Consider the following 20,573-nt stretch of genomic DNA (forward strand, 5'->3'; position numbering starts at 1 on the left):
ACAATTTGGGCCTGTATTTTTGGGAGTGGGGTAACCCTCTCAACTGATCCCCACACACACACCTGAATACCTCAGAGTGCCTGGTCTTCTCACATGTACAGGAGGGACACACATTAGTTAATGAGCACCTCTTACTTTCTCTCTCACCAGTCTGCCTTGTGACTGCTTATTTGTCCAGTTTCTGAAATAACAGCAGGGGAAGCTTTCTTTCCATCTTCTCACTAACTGACAATTTCTGTGAGATCACCCTAGGACCCTGACCCACAGCTGAAACACAAACAGACCATGCCTCAGGGGGCACTGTAATCCAGCCAGTGTCCCACTTCCCAGCAGGAGGGACACTTTTTACTTTTAATTGGATGAAGACAGAGAGAAACTGAAATGGAAGAGGGAGAAAGAGAGAAAGAGAGAGACACCTGCAACACTGTCTCACTGCTTGTGAAGCTTCCTTCCTGCAGGTAGGGACCAGGGGTTTGAACCTGGATCCTTGTGCACTATTGAGTGTGCCACCACCCAGTCCCTGAGGGACACTGTTTTCTTACTTGCACCAGAGCACCACATTGACCACATGGCCCTCCTGAGACAAGTACTTCAATGTCAATTCCATGATTGGGAGTTAAAGCAAACACTGGCCAGATGAAGTGCCAAGCCCTCTGCTGAGATGCCCCCTCCCCAAGCACCAAGCTGGGGTCTGAGCAGAAAGCTTCCTCCCTGCTAAACCACACCTCCTTGGCCAGGTTCCTTTTGATGATCCCTCTGGCCACAGCTTACTGATCTAGGAGCAGACATTAGACCAGGCGTGGCCGTTCTCTCCAGATTTTGGTACTGGAATCTACAGAGTAAAGAGCTAGGAGTCTGCATGGCTGACAGACACTTGGCTAAAGGGAGAAAAAGAAGCGGACAGCTAACATGCAGAAAAGGAGGCAGAGGGCAGAGGAAGCAGAGGCTTGCCTGCTCATGTCCCTCCCTGCTTCCCCATAACGTATCCCATGCTGTGCACCTGTCTCCTCAAACTCAATTCTTGGCTCTCACTTGTATTAGCCCAGGCTCCCCTGCCACTTGCAAACCCAAATGCCCCACGCAATAATTTGGTGTTACTTTCCAAGGAGCTGCAGATTTCCCTCATAGGAAGTGACTGATCACCAATTCAGAAAGCTAGCAGCAGAGCTATACTAGCTTATAAGAAAAAAATGGACAGGAAAGCTCTGGTACCACAGAATGTATGCACTCTAAGGACATACCACCAGGGGGCACCAGACAGTCACCAAGCAGAGGGAAAAGCAGGTGAGAAGATTAGATGGGGAGATAGGAAGGAGGCTGGGGTTGCTGAAGAGCTGGTAAGAAGGTCCCAGAGACTGGACCAGAGGCCCACCATAAGAGATGACAAAATGTAGCAGCTAAAAACATAGGAGCCTTGCTATGCTTGCTATGAAGATGAAATAACAGGGAATGTTTAGCTTCATCTCTGGCACACAGTAAATGCTTAGCTAGTGTTAGCTATTGCAACAAGACATAGGTCACTTGCACACCCACTAAATGACAGTGTTTATAACATCGTATGTCACTAAAACTTTGTATTTGTTATGCAGCAACCGCTGACTGATATCAGGACCATGAGGAAGCTGTTCTGACTGACCTTCTCACCAATCTCTGTCCGGTCCCTGCTGGGCAGCATTTCCAGGTCTGGGAGGAGGGCACAGGCTTCTATCACAGCCTTATAGTAGCTTTCCTGCAGTGGGCGCCCGAAAAGGATGTTTTCTTGCAGAGAGTCATTCTGAATCCAAGCCTGCTGGGGGACATAGGCCACAGATCCCTAGGTGACAAATGGAAAAAAGGCAAGTCAGACAGACAGACAGAGTCGGTTCCCAAGAGAGCTGGCAGCTTACATACTGCAGGGCCACTACACAAGACACTCGTCACACCTGCTATTTCAACAAGAGGGAAACTAAACCACAAAGGACCATATAGCTGCCAGAGCTGGGATTAGAATCTGTTGACCCCTGGTTCTGGTGTTGCAGCACTGAAATCCATAATGAGATTATGTATGAGGATGTTGTTATTTATTTATTTTTTATAAAAACCTTATTTATTTTTCCCTTTTGTTGCCCTTGTTGTTTATTGTTATTATTGTCGTCATTGTTGGATAGGACAGAGAGAAATGGAGAGAGGAGGGGAAGACAGGGGGGAGAGAAAGATAGACACCTGCTTCACCACCTGTGAAACAACTCCCCTGCAGGTGAGGAGCGGGACTCGAACCGGGATCCTTATGCCGGTCCTAGTGCTTTGTGCCACCTATGCTTAACCTGCTGTGCTATGGCCTGACTCCCTTGAGGATGTTTTTAGAATGCAGGGTTATTATTATTATTTTATTTTATTTTATTTTAACCAGAGCACTACATAGCTCTGGCATATGGTACAGGGGATTGAACCTGGGACCTCAAGAGTCTAGGAAGTCTGCATAACAATCATGTTATCTCCTGCAACTCAAGGCCATTATCTTAACATCAAAAAAAGTTAGGAGAGGATCTTTAAAAAAAAAAAAAGTTATTTGATAAATACATATTAGATGCCCACACTAGTAAACAAACTTTGCCTCTCTGGACTGGGAAATCTCTGACATGATGAAATAATTCTTTTTTTAAAAAAATATTTAATTTATTTATTCCCTTTTGTTGCCCTTGTTGTTTTATTGTTGTAGTTATTACTGTTGTTGTCGTTGGATAGGACAGAGAGAAATGGAGAGAGGAGGGGAAGACAGAGAGGAGGAGAGAAAGATAGACACCTGCAGACCTGCTTCACCGCCTATGAAGCGACTCCCCTGCAGGTGGGGAGCCGGGGTTCGAACCGGGATCCTTATGCCAGTCCTTGTGCTTTGCGCCACCTGCGCTTAGCCCGCTGCGCTACAGCCCGACTCCCGAAATAATTCTTAATTATAGTAGAGAAATCAGAGCACCACTCAGTTCTGGTATATGTGGTAGTGGGGGGTTAAACGTGGTGCCCCTGGCATACAAGTCCTGTGCTCTAATGCTGGGTTATCTCTCTGGCCTTATTTCTTTTTTAATATTCTTCATATTTATTTATTTTATTTTCCCTTTTGTTGCCCTTGTTGCTTTTCATTGTTGTTGGTTATTATTGTTGTCATCGTTGTTGGATAGGACAGAGAGAAATGGAGAGAGGAGGGGAAGACAGAGAGGGGGAGAGAAAGATAGACACCTGCAGACCTGCTTCACCGCCTGTGAAGCGACTCCCCTGTCAGGTGGGGAGCCGGGGGTTCGAACCAGGATGCTTTGCTTTTTAATTATTTCAATAGCTCAGTGTAAGAAATTCTCCATCAGAGAACTGAGAACCACCACAACCACAGCCTTTACTTTATCAGCCTTTATTCTATGTCTCTAAAGAGGGGTGGAATTCATATATAGTAGTTCTTTTTTTTTTATTTCTGATGCAGCACTGCAGAATGAATCTATGACTTCATGAATGCCCGATAGCCCAGAGGTATTAGTTAATTTATTTGATTTTTTTTTTTGAGAGAGAGAGGAATAAACAGAGAGGAGAGACACCACAGCACTGCTTCACCATCCTTGGGGCTTCCCAAGTGGCAGGGTTTGAACATCACACATTTCGACGGATATGCTGTCAGTGATTTAGGTTCTGGCTTCAATTACACAGTATCCCCCCAACTTTCCGAAACCCTCACCATTAGACCACCAAGAAACTCCCAGAAACCCAAGACTAACTGACAGAATCTCTCACAGGATAAGTTTGCTACAAACAACACTCTAGGAAATGTCAGTATCTATGAAACTTCAAGAGAAGTATTTGGACAACAAGGAAAGGCCTTGCAGGGCAGGAGTTAAATGTAAAACAGAGCTATCAATTCCAATGGACTCATCTGCTCACTGTAGCAGTCTCTCCAACCCCACTGGAGGACTCTGCCAACTCAGTTCAAAGGATCCTATGTCTTGAAAAGCAATAAAACTGTAGTCTTCTTTTAGCCCCATATAAAGAATACAGCGAACACTCAGAATTTAAACAGTTCCTTTAAAAATAATTTTCTAAGTAGAAAATGAAATGTTTTTTTAAAAATAAATGAAATAAGTTTTTTAAAGTTTGTCACACTTACAGAAATGATTCACAGGGAGAGCCATGGGTGTGAGGGGAGAAGCCAATAGGATTGATGATAAAAAAGAAGAGGAGGGGCAGAGAGATAGCTCACCTGGTAGTGTGTGTGCCTCACTGTGCATGATGACCAGGGTTTGAGCCCTGACACCACATGGGAGCACCACAGGTGGCACAAGAGAAGTTCCATAGATGGTGAAATGATGCTATGGTATCTTTAATATCTCAGGTCTGTGCCCCCCCCCCCATCCCCAAAGAAATAAAACTGGATTCAGGAGACCATTAAGTAGTCCTACACATGTGGGGCTATTTTCCAGCACTGCAGGGAGAGGGAGAGGGAGAGGGAGAGGGAGAGGGAGAGGGAGAGGGAGAGGGAGAGGGAGAGGGAGAGGGAGAGGGAGAGGGAGAGGGAGAGGGAGAGGGAGGGAGAGACTGAGATGGTCCAGGAGGTAGCACAGTGAATAAAGCATTCAACTCTCAAGCATGGGGTCCTGAGTTCAGTCCCTGAAAGCAAATGTACCAGGGTGATGTCTGGTTCTTTCTCTCTCTCTTCCTATCTTCCTCCTTAATAAATAAGTAAAATCTTTAAGAAAGAAAGGGGAAATGAAGGGGCAGGGGTAGATTGCATAATGGTTATGCAAAGAGACCCTCATGCCTGAGACTTCAAAGTCCCAGGTTCAATCCCCTACACCACCCTAAGCCAGAGCTGAACTTTACTTTGGTAAAAAAAAAAAAAAAAAAAAGTGAACCAGACAGAAAACACTCCTGTGTTTACTCAAAAGTTACTGAAGGCTAGGCCCATACTAGGCACTATTCCAGGTGCCAGGACACAGCAGGAAAGAAATGACACCTGAGGCCCAAGAGGTGGCACAGTGGGCAGAGTGCCCGAGTCTGATCCTTGGTATCATTTGTGCCAGGGTGATGCTTCAGTTCTCTCTTCCTCTACAAAATAAACTTGACTCTTGTCTCCCAGGACGATAGAGCAGAACAAGAAAGACAGGGAGAGCCCACTGCTTTCTCTCTGCACAGGGACCAACATAAAGGACAAGCCGTGGCCTTCCTCTGAGCCCACAGCTCCCGCTCTGTCCCCCAGTCTCACCTTGACAGACACGTAGCCCTCCATCTTGTCCATCTCGGCCAGGAGGGCAGAGAGCAGAGATGACTTTCCACAGCCCACCTGGCCCACCACAGCCACCAGGGAACCTTCCGGGATGGAGAAGGTGATGCTAAAATGACAGGACGCCAGGTTAAGCACAAGTGGTACAAAGCTCGAGGACCGGCGTAAGGATCCCGGTTTGAGCCCCTGGCTCCCCACCTGCAGGGGAGTCACTTCACAAGCGGTGAAGCAGGTCTGCAGGTGTCTGTCTTTCTCTCTCCTTCTCTGTCTTCCCCTCCTCTCTCCATTTCTCTCTGTCCTATCCAACAACAATAAAATCAATAATAACTACAATAATAAAACAACAAGGGCAACAAAAGGGAATAAATAAATATTAAAAAAAAATGGCAAGATGCCCTGTGTCAGACCTGCTTCTCTCCTGAACCAGGCCTGCTGGACACCGGGGCAGGCCTTCCCCTAGGAAGACAGAGAGGGACTTCAGGGTGAACCTGAGCCTTTAAGACCTGGGACTTCCTCCGGGACTTCTACTGAAGAGTTGGATTCAGAAACCCATGCCATTAGCCTCCTGGAGAGTGTGGGGACACAGATTCAGGGGAGAGGCCTGAAGAATGGGACTCCCCTAGGGGAGCCACTGAGCGGTCTTTGCTTTGCCTGGGGGTCCCCAGGGGAACACACCTCACAAGTGACTCTGAGGGAAGAGTCAGAACACCAGACACAGAAACCAGGAAAAGAGGCCAGAAGAAAGGTTCCTGGGTATGAGGCAAGGTGTGAGGGCACAGGATGGGCAGGGAGGTGTGAGGCTGAATCTTAGTAGGGGAGGTGGCTGGCCTGGAGCCCAAGTTCATCAGCTGCAGCGATGAGGGGGACTTGACATGGATGAACCTGAATTTCAGAAAGATGTCTCTGTTCCAGCTGCAGTCTGGGGAGGTGGTTCAGGGGGTAGAACTCAGGACTGGCAAGCGTGAGCCTCTGGGTTCTATGCCCTGCAACATCTGTGTTCTGCCCTCCTCATGAAATAAACATTTACATTTTATTTAATGAATATTTTAAAATTTTTACTTATTTTCCATTTTGTTGCCCTTGTTTTTATTATTGTTGTTATTATTGTTGTTGTAATTAATGTTGTTGTTATGTCAGAGAGAAATGGAGAGAGGAGGGGAGAAAAAGACAGAGAGGAGGAGAGAAAGATAGACATCTATCTGCAGACGTGCTTCACCACCTGTGAAGCGACTGCCCTGCAGATGGGAAGCCAGAGGCTTGAAAAGGGATCCTTACGCGGGTCCTTGCGCTTCATGTCATCTGTGCTTAATTAACCCACTTTGCTACTGCTGGACTCCCTTAATGAATATTTTTAATGCAGCACGAGAGGCTCATGCATGCTGGACATTACACTGAGCAGTGTTTCTTGGGACCAACCTCCTCACTTTTATGTGAGACAAGCAGAGGAGAAACTCTATTGCACGCCTCCACCATCCACAGAGCTCCCCTGGAATCTGTCTATGGTGTGACCATGTGGTGCTTGAACCCAGGTCCTCATACATAGTAAAGCATGTAGTCTACTGGGTGAGCTCTCAGTCCCCCAAAACAAACTCACCTTCTAAGAAATGACAGTAAGCAAAGGACAGGAAAGCAAAGCATTCTGCCACAGAGATGAGGTGGCCAAGACAGAGCTGAGCCCCACCTGCTCCCACTGGGAAGCCAGAGCTGACACCTCACCCCAGAAGGATGGAGAGACCCAGGGCTGACTGGGGTGACTTACTCCTGCTACAGCTACTGCTAGGTTTCACTGTCACTGACTATGAGTTCTGTGAATCGCGGTCACAAGGATTATCTTTCTGTTCCTGCGCATGGGGGGCATCTGTCGTGGGGACAGACAGAACAGCTCCTGTGACTACCCAGCGAGACCATGGTGTTTTTACAGGGGGAGCAGAGGAGGGTTTAGCTTCTCTGGAAAAGGGCTTTGGGGGCTCACAGGGACAGACAGGGTAACCTGAACAGCAAGATGTTTTACTCTGTCGCCCCTCCCTCCCCCCCCTGCTAGAGACACAGAAAGAAAAACACCAAAGCACTAAAGTTTCCTTCAGTGAGGTGGGGCTGAGCTCAGACTTGGGCTGCGTACATGGCAAAGCAGGACACTATCCAGATGAGCTACTTTGCTTGGTCTAAGAATGGGAAGACAGGGGAGCGGGTCAGAGTAGACAGTGACTATTTGTTTATTTTTCCACCAGGGCTGCCACTGGGGATTGGTACCTGTACAACAAATCCATTGCTCCTGGCAGCCATTTTTGTTTTTGGCTCCCTTTCTTCTTTCTTTTTTGAGACCAAGAAAAAATGGAGAGGAGTGAGAGACTTTGCAGTGCAACTGCTAGTACAGGTTCCCCTCTTGTTGGAGGGGATGAGGGGCTTGAACCCAGGTCCTTGTGCATGGTAACATGCATGTTCTACAGGGCACACCATCAACTAGCCCCTAGATAAAGATTACTTAATTGTGGGTTGTGACAAGACAGAAAAGCCACAATGGGAGTTAGTCAAAGTTAGCTCAGCAACAAGATAAGACATTCTGAATATGTTATCCAAATATTCTAAATAAATATACTATTATATATAGTCACTATTATACTAATTATTAGTATTTTATTTTTTACCATAGCACCGCTCTGTCGGACTTATGGTGGTGCCAAGAATTGAGACTTAGGAACCTCAGAGCCTCAGGCATGAAAGTCTGTTAAGAAAACCTTTGCACTATCTCCCCACCCCAATAAATCCTTTTGTTATTGTTGTTTCCTTTTATGTTGTTTCTCTTGTGCATGTGTAATATGACTAAGTGGTTTACCAGGCCCCATTTTAAAATTCTTTTTATCTAGAGAATGAGAAGGGGAGCCAGGCGGTGGTGCACCTGGTTAAGCATACACACTATAGTGCGCAAGGACCCAGGTTCAAGCCCCTGGTCCCCACTTGCAGGGGGAAAGTTTCACGAGTGGTGAAGCAGGGTGGCAGGTGTCTCTGTCTCCCTCCCTCTCTATCTCACCCTCACCTCTCAATTTCTCTCTCTATCCAATAATAAATATAAAAATAATAAAAGAGAATGAGAAAGGAGAGAGGGAGAGGCAGATCGAGAGGAGAGATACCCCAGCACCACTCCCCTCTTCATGAAGCTCCCCTGGTACTCCCATGTGGAGCCGGGGCTGGGGCGCTGGTCCTCACACATAGTAGAGCACATGCTGTACCATGTGAGATATCTCTGGACACCCCCCATGAATTATTGAGGAAGGTGTTACACAGATTCGTCACTCTAGAGGTGTGTTCTTTCCCCCTCAACCCCTACCCACCCCGACACAAAATACAGAAGCAGTTCTGCTACTCAGTAAGGGGATCACAGCTTAAGGGAGCATGTGGGATAAATATGGCCCCTGGAAAATAATGTCCCTCTGACTCCACGTTTTGGGGACACCCTAAGACAGCGTGAAGAACCAGTGGGCAAGGCCTCTGATGAGAAAGAAAGAAGATACATTTGACAAGCTGCTGAGGGTACAAACCAATTTTCTGTATGCCAGTGTGTGCTCAGAAAGGTAAGAGCTTCGAGCCCCCGGCTCCCCACCTGAGGGGGGGTAGGGGGGGTCACTTCACAGGTAGTGAAGCAGGTCTGCAGGTGTCTTTCTCTCCCCTTCTCTGTCTTCCCTTCCTCTCTCCATTTCTCTCTGTCCTATCCAACAACAATGACATTAATAAGAACAATAATAACCACAACAACAATAAAACAATAAGGATAACAAAAGGGGAAAAAAATAACCTCCGGGAGCAGTGGATTCATGGTACAGGCACAGAGCCCCAGCAATAACCCTGGAGACAAAAAAAAAAAAAAGCTAAGAGGAGCGGGGAGGAAGGCTGGGCAGCTGGGCATCCTTGGAGAGGACAATTTGATCCTCACAGTGATTCAAAAGTTTCCTTGGGGCCCAGCTTGGCTAGTCACTGTGCTTAGTCTCTCCTGGCATAGTGATTAGTTTAGGGAAACGCGTGACCCAATCTGGACCAATAGGGGGCAAGTGAGGTAGGTAGTTCACCTGGAATTGTAGGGAGGCATGTACATGTGTGTATGTGTGTGTGTGTGTGGGGGGGGGGGGAGGGCAGAGCAGCAGAGACCATCCAAGAAGGAAGTAGAGCAGAGATGAGGTAGGGTGCGCAGATGCTGCTAAAGAACCCCTAGACCTTATCTGAAAGTAGAACTTCCTGGATATGTCAGCTAAAATCTTTCCTTTGTTGTATTAGCTGATCTGTGCCAGGTTTCTGCCACTTGTCAATCACACCATCATCTGCCCCTCACATCAGCCTAAGCAGGTATGACCAGAACAGTTTACCAAATGTGTAAACTGAGGCACAGAAAGGCCACATGGGCTATTTGAGGTCATAGAGCAGATGCATGGCTGGGATTCGAACCCCAGCTTGGCCACAGCGTAAGGCTGGCTCCTCATCTAGGCTTACCTGTTCAGTGTGGGGGGCTCATTCTTGGCCCACGTGAATGTGGCATTCTTCACAGTGATACTGCTGGCAGCCCCACCTGCAGGATACAAAAGCCACATGTCAGGTGTAGACAAAGTCACAGGGCTGAGAGCACTGACTTTCCCTTTTTCATTTCCCTAATTGATGCTGAGAACACTACAGGGTCTTGGTTATGTCATTGGTCATGGCTTATAAAGAGCCCCAAGCTATAGTTAGGAAGGCGGCCTCAGAAGCAGGAAGCAAGGATAGGAGGCTGAACCACTGTATACCCACCCTATAACTGGGGGCCCAGAGACACTGCTTAAGGTTCCAGGACTCCTTCACACTGTCTTGGGAAGTTCAAGCAGCTCTTTCTCTCCAGGGAAGGGCTGAGCAGATGAAAAAAATCAAAGGGAAAGGGGTTGTCCCTTGGCTTTCACCACAGTCATTGGACAGGTCTGTGGGGGTGTTTCTTCATATTTAAAGTGGTGCCATCTCCCCACACCCTCTCCCCTTTAGGCTGCCCCAACCACAGCAGGTCAGCCTTTCTGGAACACACCAGTCACGACACATTGAGAAAGCAGGGGCTATGAAACAGGAAGTGGGCACCAGGCAAGAGAGAGGAGAGAGCTGGAGACAAAGACTGCACTATGTGGTCTGCCAGCTCTGAGTCTGAGACAGCTCACCTCTCACATTCCTCCCCCATGCCCCCTGGCTCAACCATTTGTGACTCTAACCACTCAGAGATAAGATGGGGGTGTTCTCAAAGCTGTCAGAAGAAGCCAATCCCCACAGGCAGCAGAGAAACAAAACAAAGCAACAGAAACAAAAACCAAATCTCTGTGGCCAGAGGAAACTGCTAACTTAGCCTCACTCTACTTGAAACAGAGAATAAAAAGGAAACCGGGTGCTATTTAAAGAATGAAAGAAAAGCCACTGAATCAGAAGCTCGAGAGAAGCCCTGAGCCTTGCCCAGCTGGCAGTCTCTCAGATCTATATCGAAAACTCCAGAAGCCTAGGAGATGTCTACAGGGCAGGAAAGGGTGGGGGTCTGTGGCCTGGACAGCATCCCTCCAACACGATGCCCTCCTGTGAGCTGTGGATAATGCCAGTAGCTGGACACCTCCACTAGCTGTCTGACAGGAGTGGGGGTGGACTCAATCCCAGGACAGCAGAAAGCAGATGAACACAGGCTAGGAGTAGCTAGCTCTTAGAACATACACTGGGGGAGAGACAACTGCGCTCACTGCCTTAGTGCTGCCGCTGTTTCTGAGGCACTGCCCAGAGAAACAGCTATGAACAAGATCCCTGCTCGGGGCTTGACTGAGAAGGATGAAATAAATGCGTGTGTTATGAAAGAAACCTACCATCACATATCTGTAGAAGCCTCTGCCAGAGAAAAGCACATTTATTTTTATTTTTTGCCTCCAGGGTTATTGCTGGGGCTTGGTGCCTGCACCACAAATCCACTGCTCCTGGAGGCTATTTTTTTTTTCCTTTTTTTTTTTTCCCCCTTGTTGTTTTTTATCATTGTTGTGGTTATTATTATTGTTATTGATGTCGTTGCTGGACAGGACAGAGAGAAATGGAGAGAGGAGGGGAAGACAGAGGGGGAGAGAAAGATAGACACCTGCAGACCTGCTTCACCACTTGTGAAGAGACCCTCTGCAGATGGGGAGGCAGGGGCTCCAACCGGGATCTTTGAGCTGGTCCTTGCACTTTGCGCCATGTGCGCTTAACCTGCTGTGCTACCACTCGACCCCCCAAAAACCAAATCTGTCTTTATCTAACACTCTGATCATTGAGAGACCTGTCCAACACACTGTGGAGGCAATTGTGGCTGGCTAGTGTCCTTATTTGATCTGCTCATCTGCCTAGAGTAGGTTCTGGAAATGGACCCTCAGTGGCTGTCTCTCAGGCTCAAGTACAAGTGTGTATACACACACACACACACACACACACACACACACACTCTCTCTCTCTCTCTCTCTCTCTCTCTCTCTCTCTAAATAAGGCCCTGCAAGGCAGGCTTTGCTCCCCCCCTCCCACTGTCCACTGAAATCCTATTCCTTGAGGCCTCCTAGACTAGCTGCAGAGCAGAGCCAAAACCCATGGCAGCCAAAGAGGTTGGTGGAGGGAGGGCAACACATATACACACCATCTTTGATGGACTGTCGCTCGATGCTGTTGGGGTCCAGCTCCTCGTGGGAGAGAAAGACCCGGAGGCGTTTGAGGGAGACACTTGCCTGCAGACAAAACAATTACAAAGTGAGGTTATTTATTATTTTTTTAACATTTTTTTTTTTTTTTAACCACAGTACTGCTCAGCTCTGGCTTATGGTGGGATGAGGGATTGAACCTGTATCTTCAGAGCCTCAGGCATGAGAGTATATTTGCCTAGTCATTATGCTAGTTAGCCCTGCCTGTGAGGTTTAAAAACCTTTTCGTTATTGTTGTCGTTCATACTGGACTAGGCTAACTTTCAGTGGTATCCCCTGGAGCAGAGGGATCCACATCCTTCTTGAGTCTGTAGGCCCTCTGCCTCCTGCAATGAGCATGTTTTAGAATAAATTAACGAGGCAGCTTTAGGTTCTTGGATTTTTGTTTGATTTTTCTTTTATGACCCACAACTGGTCTTGATCTCAGAAAGGAGGAGAGGGGAAAGTCAAAGGGTCTGAAGCAACCTAGTAGCTAAAGATGATTGCTTAAGGGCACGTGTTAACTAGAAGCTAAGTAGTTCCTGGAGATGGAATGTGCAGCATGTGATTACTGTCAAAACACCTGTAATCAACTCCAAAGTAGCTAAGAAACTACATCTTAGTGGTTCCCATCACAAATACACACTTGGCCTTGCCAAGTGTTCAGGGTACAGTGGGCTGGGGACAGGGGACACAGTGGGCAGGCAGAGTTTCCCACCCTTTTGTCCTATCTCCCCAGTATCTCCTCATCACCACCACCACCACCACCACCACGACCCCCAACGCCCACACCTGCACAATGCTGCTGATGACCATGGGCAGAATGTTCAAGGGGAAGCGGAGGATATTGAACAAGGCCAAGGACACGAAGGCTTTCTGAGCATCCAGGATGTTATTCTTGTTGACGGTCACATAGACAGCAAATGTGGACAGGGCTACCTGCAAGGACAAGGAGAGAGTGACAGTTGAGGAGCAGTGCCACCCTTCATGTGGGCTGCAAGGGCCTATGACCAAACAGCTGAAGGGAAACCACTCCCTTCTGCACAGAGTCAGACTAGCTGTGAGCCCTGGAGTGGCTTCTAGGTTATGTATTTCTTTTGCTACCAGGGTTAGCACTAGGGCTCGCTGCCTGAACAATTCCACCATAGTTGGTGGCCATTTTCTTGGGGGTGGTGGTGGAGAGAGAGAGAGAGCAGAGACTTGCAGCCCTGTTTCACTCCTCGTGAAACTTCCTTCCTGCACGTGAGGGCCATGGTCTGGAACTTGAGTCCTTGAGTATGGTGACGTGTGTGCTCTGCCAGGTGAGCTACCGCCCAGCCCTACTTCCCGCGGTTTTATTTCCCAGGCTTCTAGCCCACTGGAATTTTTTTTTTTTAATGAGGTAAAGTTGGTTTGTCTGGGTATACATTGGAGGGGTACAATTTCACACCTCCTGATGTGATACCACATCATTCCCACCACCCAATAACTCATTACTTGAATCCATTGGGCCCTTCTCTGCCATAAGCATCCTCCCCATCCAGAGACCCCAGCTCTGTAAATTTTAAGGGCTTGTTTTCAATTGGCTTTGTCTGTTCCCTTGCTTTGATTCTTTGTAGCCCACAAATAAGTGAGAATGAACTGATATTTGGTCTCCTTCTGCCTTATTTCGCTTAACAGGACTCCTTCCCAGTCCCATCCATGTTGTAACAAGACAAGATCTGCTCCTTTCTCCTGGCTGAGCAGTATTCCACTGTGTATATACACCAAGCTCATTGGTCTGTTGAGACAGCAACACCTTACCTCCTCCTCCAGGAGAAAGGAAGGGTTTCTAACTCATTCGAGCCATGTGGCTTTACTGAGAGGTAAAAGATCACAGGTGAATTCCTGTACCTCAAGCTAGTGACAGAGCAGTGCCAAGATTCACTGGAGGGAGACCCCTGCAAGTTCACACTAACAGGAGCAGGCGCACACAAGTCCCCACCCCACATCAACCCCCCAGCTAAGGGAAAGTAATGACCCAGGGTCCTGCTTTCCAGGGCTCAGGGCTGACTGTTGTGAACTGGCACCTGCATTTGAGCCTGGCCTCAGGCCTGGCACAGGTCCAGGGTATCAAAAGCATTTCAGCTGCCTCACTTCTTTGTGAGCCTGGGCATGGAGACTTTGTCTTCCCATCTCTAAGATGGGGGTCATAGCTCAATTTTGTGGGGCTGCTGGCAGTAGCACAGGGTATCTGTGGCTGAATGTGTCACACCAAAGTAAAAGGCAAGGTGGCCACTATTTTTTCCTCTTCTTCTTTCCCTTTCTCTTCCTTTTTTTTTTTTTTTTTTACTGCCTCTAGGGTCACTGCTGGCACTCAATGGAAGAACTACCAATCCATCATTCCCAGTGGCCATCCCCGCCCTCCATTTTATTCAATATGCCAGAGAGAAATTGAGGAGAGAGGGAGAAAGAAAGGGAGAGAGAAAGGCAGACACCTGCAGACCTGCTGTACCATTTGTGAAGTATCCCTCCTGCAGGTGGAGATCTGGGCCTCAAACCCAAATCCTTGTGCAGGTCCTTGTGCTCAGTACTGTGTGTGTTTAATCAGGTACACCACAGACTGGCCCCCATGTTTTTATTTCTTGTTATAGATCTCACTCTAAACTTCTTTGAAAAAATTCTACTAGCTGGGTCCCAAGAGCACAGTGCTAGGAGCAGAGCTGATTCCTGTTCTAACTGACATTTACAAGCCAGGTGACCTGGAGGCAAGCCACAGAAATTTTCCAGCTCTGGGGGTAAGAGAGAAGCAAGATACACAAGAAGCCAATGATATGTGATCCCTGTGTCTGCAGACCTGCATCCTCTCTTCCAGGCAGTGAAAACACACTGCTCTCTTAACCAAACACATGTTCACTCCAAATGTTCTATAAATATCCAAACCAAGGAATAGTACTTAGCCCTAAAAAGGAATGAATTGATGACACCTGCTATAACTTGAGTAGCTTTAAAAACATGGCAATGGGTGAAAGCAGGCAGACATCAAAGTCCACATACTGTAGGAGTCCATTCACAGGAAATGCCCAAGGCAGGCATTTGCAGAACAGAAGGCAATTAGTGGATACTTGAAGAGGCCTGGGGAGATACTGCCTGTGAGCATAGGGTGTCCTTCTGGAGGGAACAGAATGTTCTGATATTAGACAGTGATGACATAATTACAACCTTGTGAATACAGTAAATTTAGAAGGGCACAGTGAATTGTAAGCTTTAAACTGAAGATTCACAGTTCAGGAAAATGAGTAACGGAGTCAGAGAGATAGCTCAGTGGGTAAGGTGCCTGCACTGCCATGAGTGTGGCCCAGGCTTAAGCCCTGGCACCCTATGGGAGGTGCTATGGTACCAGAAGGAACTCTTGTGCTGTCTCTCCTGCTCTCTATCAGAATGAAAAAGATAGCCCAGGAATAGTGAAATTACTTATATGCAGGGTCCTGCCTTCCCTCACACCCTTCAGAAAAGGTCCTTTGGGCAGGTAAGCATAAGGTTCTGAGTGATGTTCTGCCCTCTTTCCCTTCTATTTCATGAAACATGTAAAAATAAATCTTTCTGAAAGTACTTTTAAAAAGATGAGAAGGGGCTAGGTGGTGGGTGCCTGACAGACAGACATATTACAATGTGAAAGGACCAGGGTTCAGGCCCTTATGTCCATCTGCAGGTGAAGCAGTACTGCAGGTATCCCTTTCTCTCTCCTTCTCTACATTCCTTCCCCCTCTCAGTTTCTGTTTCTATCAAAAAGAAAAAATGAAAGCAACAAACAAAAACAGGAAAGAAAAAAAAAAAAGGCTTCCAGGAGTAGAAAATTCACCCTGAAGACATGGTGACCTGGAACCCCAGCATCTCCTGCATGGACATCTGCTCCCTTCGTGCCTGGAACCCTGCATGCATCCCTCCTTGCTGACAATAGCACCCCCACTTTCTTTTGGGGAAACAGAACCCCTCCTGGCCTTAGCCTGTGAGCCGCAGCCACAGATGTGCTGTCCAAGTCTGGACAGACTCTACTGCCCCAGGTCTGGCCCATTCGAGCAGATGCTTGTGGGGTGACCATGTAGACAGCCAAAGTCAGCGAGACACAATCACACAGCTCTACAGGAACTTCTAGAAGGCGGGGAGGGCATGGCAGGATAGTTGACGGCTACACTGTGAGCACCTGTCTGCCAAAGAAATCACCCCAGAGAAGGCAGAGCTGGGAGACCAGGGACCAGGCACTGGAAGCTCCTGCTTGCTTCCCCACAGCCTCTCCCTCTTGGCCTTCACCGTTTCTGATGCTATGGCAAAGAATGTCCTTATGCATTGTGTGCTTCTTAGTGAGAAGACAGTCAGGAATGGGTGGGGAAGGACAATTAAAAATTAAACACTGATCCCCACCAGAGAGAATTTGGAGGCTGTCCTACAAAGGTTGCTTAGCAATGGGATGCGGAGTTCTGCAGGGAACAGATCATCCTGACCTGGTTGTTGTGCTCTGGTGATGTTAGGTCACTCAAGTTAGCAGGACAGCTATGTAACTGAACTCCCTTTGACTCACTCACTCATTCAGTCACTCAGTCACTTACTCACTCACTCTTCTTCCTCCTATAAACATCAGATGTTGGTCTGAGTGCCAGACTGTTTGAGACACGAGACGAGACTGCCGTCTTCGCAGGTTGCTAACACTGAATCAAGCTTATTTTCCTTGCACCAATCCTTGTCTCTTGATTAACTGGCCTTTTGAGCATCAAGCACTGAACTTTGGCATTCGGAAAACTAATGTCATGTTTGAAGCATGGAGATCCAGCCAGGCCTGAAACCCTACTCATACTTAAAAACAGCAACTTCCCAGACTTTTCAATTTTGTTTCAACCCCTCCTCCACACACACATTTCTAAAATTCAAATTATTTATTTTTATTTTTTACCAGAGCTCTGTCAAACTCTGGCTTCTGGCAGTACTGGGGTTTGAACCTGGAGCCTTTGGGGGCACTGAATCAAGGCCTTTCTGCATATGCTACCTTCCTAGTCTCATGCAATTTATCTTGAGTTAGATTTCTTTAACTAGCAAGATCATTCCTGACTCAAGCAGTTTATCAAAATCTCCTGCTCATTCATTTACTCAGTCATTCCTTTATGTAAAATCAATTGAATATGCACCACTTGCCTAATTCCTTATGTTCTAGAGATATAACCAAAAAAGAAGAGGTCTGTGTGTGATCTGGGCTGCCTAGAAATACACAACAGCTAGCTTGCCCTGTGCAATGACATGTATTCTAACAAGGGAGGGTAGAAGACAAAGAGAAGGCAAGAAACTCACAAAGCTTCTGAGATAGAAATATGCCAACTGCCGAGCCTTGGGGCTGCTATTTTAGGAAAGTGCATTAAATGGGCAGGATTAATGCCAGGCCGTGTTCTAGAAAAATAGCCCCATCAATTCCACCCACAGGCATCCCCACTCTGGCCTGACCTCTCCAGGCCTGTCTTCCATCACACCTACTGGTGGGTAAACACCTCATCGTCCTTGAAGTGCAGGAATTTGCCAGTGGAAAGAACATGCAAACACCTTCCAAGGGAACCGAAGGCCACATATTTTATCCTAATGTAGTCAGAGGCCTCAATGTCTCTGTCCAGGCTGAGGTCTCAGACTGACACCTAGGCTCAGCTGCTTGATGCCAAGACAGCTTAACCAATTCAATTTTAAGTGAAGCACCTCACGCCATGAGAAAGTTACATGAAATCCACATTGCAGTGTCTACAAACACATTTTTACAGAAATTCGGTCCCCCACTCATTTGTGTGTTATCAGCAGCTGCTTCTGCACCACACTGGCAGAGCTGAGAGGCTTCATGCCACAAGAACCATATTGTTCAAATGCAAAAATCTTTACCTACTACTCCTTTGCAGAGAACGCTGGCAAAGTTGGCTCACTTCCACTTTCTGCCAGTTTTTCAGTGTACTTCCTTAATATGTATACAAAATGACCCAGGAGAGAGTCAACTCACACTCATGTTCTGTCCTGGGAGGGGCCTGAGACTCTGCACTCCTGCCAGTGGTGCTGGACACCACTCTGAGTATCAAGCATCTCAAAGTGTGGTCCCCAAACCACAGTGGGAACAAGTTATAGATGCAAATGCTGTGGCCCAGGAGCTGGCAGAGCTGATGGAGTTTTAGACAATCAAGCATGAGGTCCTGAGTTGGATCCTCGGCACTGCATGTAGCAAGGTGATGTTTTTGTTCTCTTTCATAAATAAATAAGTCTTTCTTTAAAAAGCAGTTGGGGAGGGGAAGGGAGCAATGTAAATGCTTGAGCCCGACCCAGACCTCATGGATAAGAAAAGCGAGGAAGAGGGTATGTTTTAATTGTGAGTCCCTGCTTCCTAGCCCACTGCATTATGTGCAGGTCCAGAACCTGGGAACCTAAAGCTGAGCCTGATAAAACCCAGTGTCAGGCTACTCACATATCAACAGGCACTGAGAGGGTTTCTTAAATATCTCACCTGCATCACCTCCCAGCTCAACACCTTAACAAGATTTCTTTGATAAAGGAGGCAGAGTACATTGGCATAAACTCCTTACTGTCTGTCCTTCAGAATGTAACCCAACAGTTCCTCAGCTGGCTACTTCTCTGAGTATCTCTAGGCTGGAAGTTACTGTGTGCTTGTGAATAAAGTCAATGAGGCAGACAGGCATAGTTGGTAAAGTGACAGACTGAAAAGCATGAGGTCCAGAGTTCCATCCCCGGCATCATATGTGCTGGAGTGATGCTCTGGTTCTCTCTCTCTCTCTCTCTCTCTCTCTCATTAGCAAATCAATCTTTAAAAGAAAATCAAGGGAGTGTGTGAGGCTGCCTTAGAAAGGAGTGGTCTGAGAATGTCCTGCTGAAATAGTGACCTTTGGAAATATTTAGGGGTGTGCAATAAAACATGAAACGGCACGGGCAGGATCCTTCACTTACCAGGAAGGGGGTGCAGACCCAGGTGAAGGTCCCCACGGCCGCCAGGTAGGCAGATTTCTTCAGGACCTTCAGCTCCTCCTGCCGAATGTTCATCACCTTGTCCTTGAAGGCCAGCTCCCAGGCGTAAAGCTTTAGCACTTTGATCCCATTGAGAATTTCATTCATCAGTTTAATCCGGTTGTCTTTGCTCTTCATGTGGGCCACCTGTGGGGAAAAGAATAATCAACATGGAGCACGTGGGGACAGCTCTGCCACTGACCACTCAATATAATCATCCACTACAAACATGACAGACAATCCTGTAATCCCTAAAAGTTATAAAACTGTAAAGAATACAACTGTCATTTTTCTTCCTCTTCTTTTTTTTTGTAGCACCAGGCCTCACACATGCATTATATCACCACTAAGTGACCTCCCTTGGTGCAAATCTTCATTTCTTTGGGGAACAGAGAAAAAGAGGGGAGAGGGAGACACCATAGCACCAGTCTACAATCCTGTGTGGAAACAGGGCTGGGATCCAGGGCCTCACACACAAGACATGTACTTTCTCCTGGCCCTTGATCCCATTCTTGAGCCTAGGAATATGCCTATGAACACTTTTATCAGGAGGGAAATGCTTCAAATCATGCTTAATCAGACATCAGAAAAACATATCAAATTTATATTCAAAGAATAGAGGAAAGAAAACCCCTTTAGTTGTTCAGGGAATAAGGGGCATGAGCACTGCTCTGCTGATCCAAACCCAAAGGGATGATACTGATTTTTTTTTTTTTTTTTTTTTGCCTCCATTCTCTTACTGATTTTCAGCCGGTCAGTGGGTAGCATACTGAAATGCTTCTCTGCACTGCTGCACTGGTTCCAACTACTATGTTATCATGCTACACACCTGTTCAGTGATACCATACAGCATGATTCATATGCCAGACTTTTTCCTTTTTTTTTTTTTTTGTGAGTGTGTGCATTTTGTGCTTTGATAGAGCCCTAGCTTAAGTGCTATGGTCAGCCTTGGGTACAGCTGACGAAAGTTTAAGCAATGTGATGCAGACAGCAGCAACTGAAGTAGTTTCAGAGTCAGGCTACTCCTGGGAGCCTGCATGTGGAGAGGATGAAGGAGACGCTTGGCCCAGCCTCTTCCTATCCCCACCTGATGAGGCTTCCTGCTCTGACAGGCCTGTGCTCTGGAACTTTTTTCTCTCTTCCATAGCTCCGTGAGTGAGGTGAAGTGCTCTTGTCTGAAATTCTACAGGCCCATCGTAAAGACCATAACAGGGAGCAAAGGAAGAAATCCAGGCCTGTCACTGTGGTGGGCCATTAGGCACAAGTTCAAGAGAATGAAGTCATGCAAGGTGGCTTGCCTCAGACAGATTCCTGAGGCATGCTGTCAACTGCTAAGATCACAGCAAATAGGCGTGTTTCTGTGAAACTACATGTGGTGATGATAAAACAACAAACAAGCACAGACAGACCACACAAACTCCACAGTTCATAAAAATACATAGGACCTTCCAGAAGGATTCGCTTCAACTTGTTTCCTATGTATGAGGCTAGAGAAAGGGACAATTCCTTTTAACCTATGCATTTTTTTTTTTTTTTTATTTAGACTTGTTTCCCCAGCCAAGGCAGGGGAGAGGCAGCATAATGGGTCTCTGAGATTCTATGTTCAATCCCCAGCTTCACCATAAGCCAAAACTGAGCAGTAATCTTGGGGGTAAATGCAGTGCTGGGGA

General features: G+C 47.1%; 1 protein-coding gene across 3 annotated transcripts in view; it reads right to left on the bottom strand.

Annotated features, from left to right (window-relative positions):
* ABCC1 (ATP binding cassette subfamily C member 1) overlaps nucleotides 1-20,573 on the bottom strand; it is a 135,091-nt gene that overhangs the window by 31,111 nt on the left and 83,407 nt on the right. For all 3 annotated transcript variants that reach the window (XM_060172909.1, XM_060172908.1, XM_060172910.1), the window contains 6 exons: nucleotides 18,847-19,050; nucleotides 12,703-12,849; nucleotides 11,871-11,958; nucleotides 9,716-9,791; nucleotides 5,219-5,345; nucleotides 1,637-1,813 (listed from right to left, as the gene is read on the bottom strand). In XM_060172909.1, the coding sequence (XP_060028892.1) occupies nucleotides 1,637-1,813; nucleotides 5,219-5,345; nucleotides 9,716-9,791; nucleotides 11,871-11,958; nucleotides 12,703-12,849; nucleotides 18,847-19,050 (819 nt within the window). The remainder of the gene's footprint in view (nucleotides 1-1,636; nucleotides 1,814-5,218; nucleotides 5,346-9,715; nucleotides 9,792-11,870; nucleotides 11,959-12,702; nucleotides 12,850-18,846; nucleotides 19,051-20,573) is intronic.

The sequence above is a fragment of the Erinaceus europaeus genome, chromosome 15 (assembly GCF_950295315.1).
Source record: "Erinaceus europaeus chromosome 15, mEriEur2.1, whole genome shotgun sequence".
Classification (NCBI taxonomy): Eukaryota; Metazoa; Chordata; class Mammalia; order Eulipotyphla; family Erinaceidae; genus Erinaceus; species Erinaceus europaeus.